Below are 9349 nucleotides of genomic sequence, written 5' to 3' on the forward strand. Positions count from 1 at the left end.
ATTATCACCGGATTGAATTTGACAAAGTCAACAACGAACGCACCAGCAAGGTATAACTGAAGATCTTCAGTTATACCTTGCTGGTGCGTACGTTGTTGACTCTGTCAAAGTTAATCCGGTGATAATCTGGTGACTGCGTCCGCAGATTAGTAATTTACCTCGTTTACTTTGGCAAATTAGGCACTCAAACTCATCAGATAATAGACTAAATTACTACCCTTGCTTGCCTTGGCGAATTACACAATCAAACTGGTAAGATAATAGACGCAACACAGTGACGAAACTTCGCTAAAGATTGTCAAAGGACAAATACGAAAAAAGAAATCGCTACAAAACCAGCGCTAACATAACACAAAGACACCAAAGCTACAAAGAAAGGTTGGTAATATAACTCTTTATTGGCAATATATATCATAGTAAAACATATTAAAATAAAATAAACCATAGCAAGAAGAACCCTGTCCTTAGACAAGACACCCCTACCCCTGGGGACTGACTTTGTTGCAATTCCCTATGGTTGCCGTAGACAAGAAACAGGACAGTGGATTACGAAAACCCTATCGTGTTCAGGATTGTTACCATAGCAACCGTTACGATGTCGTCACCAACAGCCAATTTGTGCCCTTAAATGCCTCCTATTGGTCTGTTTTTGAATATTCACGACATTGGGATGATACCCTCTGCCAAACTCTGCCTAATCCGTATAATAATTATATATAATTTAATTTAATTTTTCTGTTTGGCGTCATCGTATACGAGTGTTTTTCGCTGAGCCCTACGATTACAACTTCGAGCCGTTGTGCCGCTCCGCGTATACGATGACATCAAACAGAGAAAAAAGCCATGGAATTATATATTTATCACATGATTAGTCTTTTTACTTTTCGTTTGACTCGGATTGATTAAAATTGCTGCTGAAGTTTGCAAAATATTTACACACACACACACACACACACACACACACACACACATATATATATATATATATATATATATATATATATATATATTATCAAATTATTTCAAGTACAAAGTAATGATATCAAGATAGATATATATATATATATATATATATATATATATATATATATATATATATATATATATATATATTTGAAAAACGATGAAATTAACACGCTGACACTCTGTTTTTTTTCGTGGAGACTCAGATGTATTTCTTGCGGACGACGTTTCGCTCCATACGAAGAGCTTCTTCAGGTACATCGAAAGTGAGTGATAAAATGTACAGATCTTTACACCCTGCCAAACTGCATAATTTTGGCTTTCCTTGTCCTCGCTCATACCTTTTTCCATTACCCGGTATCACCAAGATAAGTTATATAACTTATCAGGTACGTTCCTTTCTGTATTCTGGACATTTCTTTCCAACGCAGATTGCGATGTAAGTTTTTTAGTCAAATCCACTCGTACTGTTTCAAAGTCATCTACACAAGTAATGTCATTTTCAAAGTCTTCTTCACAAGCCATGTATATTTTGAACATTCATCCAACTTCTGTGTAAGCGGAATTGAACATATTCCACTGTCAAATTGTAAATGATAAACATGCTGAGATCATAGAGAGAGAGAGAGAGAGAGAGAGAGAGAGAGAGAGAGAGAGAGAGAGAGAGAGAGAGAGAGAGAGAGAGAGAGAGAGAGAGAGAGAGAGAGATAGATAGATAGATAATAATAATAATAATACAAATTACTTCGAGTACAAAGTAATAATATCTTAAGTTTCATGCATCCTACAATCTTCAGACAGAAGTGAAATGGTTCTTAGCAACACAAAAGTACCGTACAATAAGTGACCGATGGAATTTGATAGTGATCCCTCACGACCACAATACATGATTCTCTGTTGGACTGTAGATGTTTACCAACTTTGACGTAAGGTTGTTTTTCTCTTACTGTTCTATCACACCTTTTTTTTAAATTCATGTGGCCTTGTCCACATAACTCTGAACCATAACGACTGATTTAATGAAAACATTATGTAAGTGTAAAAAGCGTTGTTGCGGTAAAGCTTTATTTAAACTTAAATCTACATATTAAAAGTTCTTCACTTGTTTCTTGATACAGGTATTGCAACACTTGAAAACATATTTTTCCAGTACAGGAAATTTACGGGAAAGGTTAACAAAAACATATCCAACCGCCAATTGTATATTATAGCTGATGATAATCGTGAACTAAGTGTTTCTGCCGAGAGACAGCTTCATTTCCGATTAAAACGTAATTAACACAATTAGATAGTAATAAAAGAAAATAACTAAAAACCTCGCATAATCACATAATCATAACCCAACAATACCAAAAGTATTGAAAGACTCTGTAACCGATGTAACACTACCAGTATACAAGATAAAATACATGTTTGTGAGCCTGTCCACAATACTAAGTCCCAAACATTACATTTCAACGAAAATTAATCTTCGGAATGAACACACTAATGAATAATTCACTTTTTCATTTACAAAACAAGAGTTGTCACTAAATGAGCAACGCCCAGACAATTTTTCAGATCATATAAACTGAGGAATACTGCACTATATTCATTATTGTTTTTTCATGATTTTCGTCTTATCAAATGAGAAAATGCAACCTAAGCTATCACCAATAATATTAAGTAACTACAGAATATTTTAAATTTTACGTTTGAATTTCCATCAGCACAATTTATTTTAAGAATATCACACACACACACACACACACACACACACACACACACACAAAGAGTAAATACAAGCATATTGTAGCTGTTTGATGAGTGTTCACTGCTGCTACGTTAGCTCGTATATCGCAAAAAAGACTGAAAGGCCTAAGATTCCGGGCTGCACGTCGTCGTAGCTGATCGGACATACAAAAGTTGGCCCCGATTTTTCCATGGTTATCGACGGCGGCTATCTTGGATAAATTAATTCCTCCTAATCGTAGGAGTGAGTCGTCGATGAACATATTTCATGTACGTGAAGTGCATCAATTCGACGAAGAACTGCAGAAACTCAACCATGGTAATGAAGGAAATCCCACAGTACAGACCAAGAGTTCCACCAATATCACTCAACAGACTTTCCTCCTATCAAATTGATTCAATACAAATATACACTCTTTACACGGCCAACAACAGTACAGACCAAGAGTTCCACCAATATCACTCAACAGACTTTCCTCCTATCAAATTGATTCAATAAAAATATTCACTCTTTACACGGCCAACAATAAAAATGTGAATATTGCCTGCAACTTTATCTAAGCAAGTTAAATTTGCCGGTCCTTTCTTTGTTAATGCGAGAAGCCAAAAAAACCGTAACAACAAAAACATTGAATACTGGGACACGTTTCCGAAGATCAAATAATTGTAAACGCTATTTGGGAATTACATTTCACAAGAAACACAATTTATGTGAACTATACCGCATTCTGTTGTGATGTATATAATGTGTTTATAAATGATTTTGTTTGTTTCTTTGTTGACATTAAAGTTATCGGGATATCTCAAACATAACTCACAAAATTGACATTACGGTGATTAGGTAAAGCGCTCTTACGTTAACAATATTGTTTCTAAGGTTTTGTTTAGTTCTTAATACAAAGCCCTGGCGGTCGATAGGTATAGTAAATAGACTTGCTAGAAGCATATGGATATATTTTCTTCGAAAAAAATTCTCAAGTACACCTTCAGTATGTGTCCTGAACGCTATCATGTTCACGATTTGTATATTTATGTGAAGTGTTCTTCGGTCGTCAACAGGTGAACAGTGACTTCTATTTAAAATATCGATGCATGTTCTCTGCAACTTACCGTGAGTGCGGGTACTTCTTCGATACTTTCGTAGTCAAGTTCATGATAAAACACTTCAAGCTTTAAAAAGTTTTTGCTGCAGGATAAAAATTTACGGAGGTGTCACACAATGCTGTATCTTTAAACAACTCGAAAATGTTGTAAATTGCATTTTGTCGAAAGTGGGACTGAAGAGTCAAATGTCAAATGACAGTGTTCCTCAGTCGTCACGCCACTCAATATACCCGTTATGTATAGTGATTATTATATATCCGGAGCTCCAGAGGGCAGAACGTGATGTTGGCGCCAGAGAAAGGCTTTATGCTTACCTCACTGACTCAAAGTCATTCAAAGTGCGGGTTTTGTTATTCTTCTGGTGAATCTGCTTAATAAAGTGTTTCTACCGAGAAATAGTAAGAATACTACAGTCATTAATACTCACACATACATACATACATACATACATACATACATACATACATACATGTATTGTTAATATGCTGTTCTGTTGTACTGCTTTAAGTTCTGTACGCCTTTGACAACTCATTCGCAAGAATAATTTATAATTAGTTAGCTGCCGTCCTTTGCTCCCTTCGATCTACCCTGCATCCTCCTCCTCTCTTCCTGAGTACACGAAATTTGAATTTATGTATGTCTAACCATACATATATGTGTGATTTTGTCCATGTGTATGTATGTATGTATGTATGTATGTATGTATGTATGTATGTATGTATGTATGTATGTATGTATGTATGCATGCATGCATGCATGCATGCATGCATGCATGTATGTATGTATGTATGTATGTATGTATGTATGTATGTATGTATGTATGTATGAATATGTGTGTGTGTGTGTTTACATACCAACTAGAGTATAACAGTACTAGGCTAGGGTATTATGGTCACTGTATTTAAATATTTCGAACAGTAATATGATTATCAACTAAACGTCATCTGAAATAACTTTCTATCGATTTTGATCTCCCAACATGATTGGACGAGTTTGATCAATTTGATGTTGATATGCATAGTCTTCAAGCCTTCCGTTTCCCTTGAACAAATCGAACTTTAACGTTAATAATTACTTACAAAATATGTATCAGATGGCCAGAGAGACTGAGATATAGTAAAATCAAACCATTTTCCTCTGAAAAGTAAGAATAAATTACAACAATAGATTAAGTTATATATGCAATATTAAGATTTATCTTAATTACAGCATTTTACTCACACAATCTTTACAGAAACATTAATATACCGAAGGTAGAAAAATATGTACCGCATATTATGTTAAAAAGATGCAGTAAACGGTACAAGACAGGCCAAATCATCAGGTAAGCTGGACGCAGACAGAGCATCGCTTTGCCATTGCTTGGTTATCCTCACCATGAATTTGAATATATTTCAATTGGTTTGTTAAATTATAGTTTACTTACTCACAAGCTTGTTTACAATCGCAGTCAAGTTTGTCCCTGCTAAAAAGGTAATATGTCAATTGCTTGCAAACATCTGAAACAATAAAAAACAATTTAATATGAGATATTTTCAAACCCTTCTTGGCTGTCTATCTATCGGTCTCGTTCAATCTGACTTTCTGTCTGTATGGGTGTCTGTCTACCCATCCGTCTGTCTCCCCTTTCTTTGTGTGTCTTACCTTGTTCTCTGTTGAGAAGCATGCACCGAGTTCCGTTGGCCAACATAGTGTCTACACAGCCGCAGTGCTCATACATCTTCGTCTGGACACAGGTTTCTTCACAGATCTAGGTTGGAAGAAACAACAGGTTTCACAGAAAAGTGGATGATAAGGAAACTTTTCCAGTAGGTCATACTAACCTTGACGCGAGAGTTTAATCACGAGAACTTGCAACTCACTCGTTTATTTCAATATCGTATTACACAGCTCAAAAGGAATGCTCTGTTACAACTACAATTTTGATGAGTGTACAAGGAGGCAAAACATCAGATCTATACAGAAGAGCCCTGATTATTTTACCATCTTTGAATATTTTTCTCCGTAGATCGATTGGAACGTCTCTTCAGTCCTACAGTCCCCATACGGATAAGACTTGCGCTTTATTTCATTCTGAAATTGATTAAAATTGAAAAGGTTCACACAACTTCACATTATGTATGAATGCACTGCACGACATACTATACCTGATCAATTGACCACCGTAAAGAGAGAATCTGACGTAAACAATACATATTAGCAACGACCAATTGTCGACGAAGAAACTCTACATACCTGTCGAATTCCAACGGATGAAATCGTGCCGGGTGAGACAGTAAACCCCTCCCTTGCAGGAATGGCAGGATCGCCGTGTGTTTTTAGAACAATACGGGCCCCTGAGTTCTGTCCAAACAAGCTGATGTACTCATTTTGCTCGGTGTACAATACCACCTTGAGACCTGTAGGATTTGAACAAGAGGTTGCTTGTTTAGGACACAAAGCTTTCCATAAAATTGGCGAATGTGAGCTGCCATCTTGACCGAAATACTAAATTGTTCTGAATATATGATGATAAACTAAAATCATGATTTTAGATGCCAAATGTTCAAAAAAGTATCGTTTCAAAACTAACAATTCAGTTAATAAAGTTTTCGAACAAAAGAATAATTATAAAAATGTAAACAATATACATCGTCTGGCCATTCCTGTATTACGAGAAGAGACACCTTATTGCATCACTTTAGTGGAAGCATCATCAAACGAAAAATGACTTCATACTGATCACGATCACGATGATGATCACAAGTCTGTGAACTAGAATGAAATTGCATGTTTATGAAAAACAGTGTACACAAATTACCAACGACTAATAGAACAATAAGTGAAAAGCAAATATAAGCCACATGTGTCCAAGTGACGTCTTGACAAGAAGGGACAAAAGCTTTAACTTTTCTTTTCTTAAAGAAATTTGGCATAGCTTTCGTCAGATGTAACAATCACGTGTAACAATTGTTTTTCTTCCTACTCCTGGAGTAACTTGCAAAACAAAGTAACCGTCTTGCCAACAAAATGCACACTGCAAAATATTTAATGTTATTGGTGGTGAATGAATTTTAGTTCAGACATAAATTCAGTTTATCTACAATAGCAATTAATGGACACAACACAAGTTGCAGTCCATAGTGTATGCTGATATGGAACGCCATATGGAAACTTATGTCACATATCCATGGCCCAGTACAAGAGGGACGTAACTCATGTTTCGGTCAAAATTGAGTTTTTGATATATTTTTGTTAGGAATTTAAAGTGCATCTTTTGGGGAAATTTCGAGTTAGAAAGTCGATATAACCACGGTCACTCATAGAGGGACCGTGATATAACTCATGTTGCCATAGGGACGTAACTTGAGTTACGTCCCTTTTGGACGAGAAGGTCGGTGCACAAAGGGCGTGACTCCGCACGCCTGTTTTGCACCGGCAAAATGTAAAAAACATCAAAATGTAAAAACGTTTTATAATGAGGATCATATTCATGAATTTTTCATCAAAAACAGAAAATCTACCGGTACATATGATGAGTTACGCCCTATAAAGGGCGTAACTCACGTGATGAGGCACCCCTATTTTGATCAAAATGCAAGTGCAAGCATAACTCCACATTTTTTAGTAAAATAAAAATGATTTCATGATCTTAACATTTATCTATGACATTTTATATATCTATTACATTACCCCTTACAATTCCCTATCCCTAGCACGAAGGAGGTTCATCGGATTGCCCAGGCCTGGCGGCCAGGGAGGCAACGCCCGCTGAAATATGGGGGCTTCATCAAGGGGAACAAATTGAAATTGTCCACAACAAATTTTGTCGTTACGTGTTGAAAGTCTATCAAAACACACCAAGTCTCGCAATTAAAGCTGAACTTGGGCGTTTTCCAGTGCGTGCCACAAAATCGTCTGGCATATCATTGTTACATCTTTCAATATAATGAAACAGAGAAGAGTAAAGAATGCTGGGCACTTGGGGTTAAAAAGTTACTTTTTTCAGTGGGAATGGGCGAAGCATGGCTCAATCAAGGGGTAGGGTGTGTCAATAGCTTTATCCTCCTTTTTAAACAACGCTGTAAAGATATTAACATCCAAGATTGGCACGCTAGTTTACCTATATTTAGTAAGCTTGACACTTATCGTCTTATCAAATATTCATTTTCTTGTGAGTCATATTTGTCAGTTATCCGGGTACACAAGTTTCGCAGTGCTTTATGTCGTTTTAGACTTTCTGCACATTCTTTACGAATTGAATCTGACAGATATTTAAAAAAGTCGTTCAGATAGAGTTTGTTGTTTCTGTGATACAAACAGTATTGAAGATGAATATCACTTTTGCCTTATTTGTCCATTATATAAAGAGCTCAGAGCCAAATATTTACCACGCAACATTTACACTCATCCATCTATTGATAAGTTTACTCTGCTGTTTCAAATGCAGAATATCACTGTTATCCATAATTTATCAAAGTTTATATTTTTTGCAATGAAAAAGCGAGATAGCATACAATCTGTACAATCTGTGATTTTTCCAGATTCAATGTCCAACAACGTGACTGTAAATACCTTAATCGAATAGATGTACTCATCTTATTTATATATGTAATAGCAGTATCTTCCGAGATGTACCTATTTTTGATAACTTTTGTATACATTTGGGCTGGAGGCCTATTGTATAAGAATAAAGATTAATAATAACATTACCCCTTACCAATAAAATCATTACCTACAAACAAATTGACTTTTAGAGTTAGGGGCTTTTAAAACTAACTTAGTTTGTTGAAAAAGTGAGTTACGCCCCTCTTGCACTTGGCCATCGATATATATTCGTTAGGCAACATGGAGTAAAACGGGATACTTTCAACAAACGAATAGTACGATAAAAATATATGGATATCGATGGTTTGGTGTAAATAGGTTCGAATGACCTTGCGGGGAAATTTTGTGACAGGTAAACAGCCATCTTACCATATTTGGACCCTGGCTTTGTCGTATAAATAGTTGTATTGTTGCCTTGCAGGTGATTAAACTCAAAACAGTTGCCATACTCATCATCTTGATACGTGCGAAAATCCCTAAAAAAGAAAAGAATTAAATCGATCAAAGATGGATAGAGGTAATAGTGGTGCAACATTCAATTAGACGAGCAAGGTATTTCGATGAAGTCTGTATCCATTCAGTCTCTGGAGCTCAGCGAGGTGACAGCACGCCAAGTTTTCTTAAACCTTCATTTTTCTGCAGTTTGGACGAACAGAAGACAAGGATATCTTGGCGTTACGTAGTAAATATGAAAAAGCTTGCGAAGTATAGGGACGGTAGAACTGTTTGCTTGATGTGACCTTGGAAAATTCAGTGTCTAGTTGTGCAGCGAAATTAAATGACGGTTTGTTTGAGTATTACTGTCGTATGTGTTTCCTCCTTTGGGTGTAAAATTTCACCTTTTGGCCCAGTTGGATTGGGCTCAGTTGGTTTCGGCCGGATACTCTTGGGCTAAGTTGACTGTGAACAGAGTTCAACCTCTCATAAATATTTAGCTAATAGTGGGCTGGAAAAGTTTAACACG

At 36.2% G+C, this 9349-nt stretch overlaps 1 protein-coding gene across 1 annotated transcript in view; it reads right to left on the minus strand.

The window, feature by feature from the left end:
* Positions 1–1997: 1997 nt before the first annotated feature.
* The window catches only part of LOC139148272 (amiloride-sensitive sodium channel subunit gamma-like), a 19918-nt gene continuing 12566 nt past the window's right edge, over positions 1998–9349 (minus strand). The window contains exons 8-16 of the mRNA XM_070719621.1: positions 8755–8861; positions 6034–6197; positions 5782–5871; positions 5443–5548; positions 5225–5297; positions 4878–4935; positions 4113–4183; positions 3805–3880; positions 1998–3078 (exon numbers count right to left, since the gene is read on the minus strand). Of these exons, the coding sequence (XP_070575722.1) occupies positions 2917–3078; positions 3805–3880; positions 4113–4183; positions 4878–4935; positions 5225–5297; positions 5443–5548; positions 5782–5871; positions 6034–6197; positions 8755–8861 (907 nt within the window). The 3' untranslated portion in view covers positions 1998–2916. The remainder of the gene's footprint in view (positions 3079–3804; positions 3881–4112; positions 4184–4877; positions 4936–5224; positions 5298–5442; positions 5549–5781; positions 5872–6033; positions 6198–8754; positions 8862–9349) is intronic.

The sequence above is a fragment of the Ptychodera flava genome, chromosome 13 (genome assembly GCF_041260155.1).
Source record: "Ptychodera flava strain L36383 chromosome 13, AS_Pfla_20210202, whole genome shotgun sequence".
NCBI lineage: Eukaryota > Metazoa > Hemichordata > Enteropneusta > Ptychoderidae > Ptychodera > Ptychodera flava.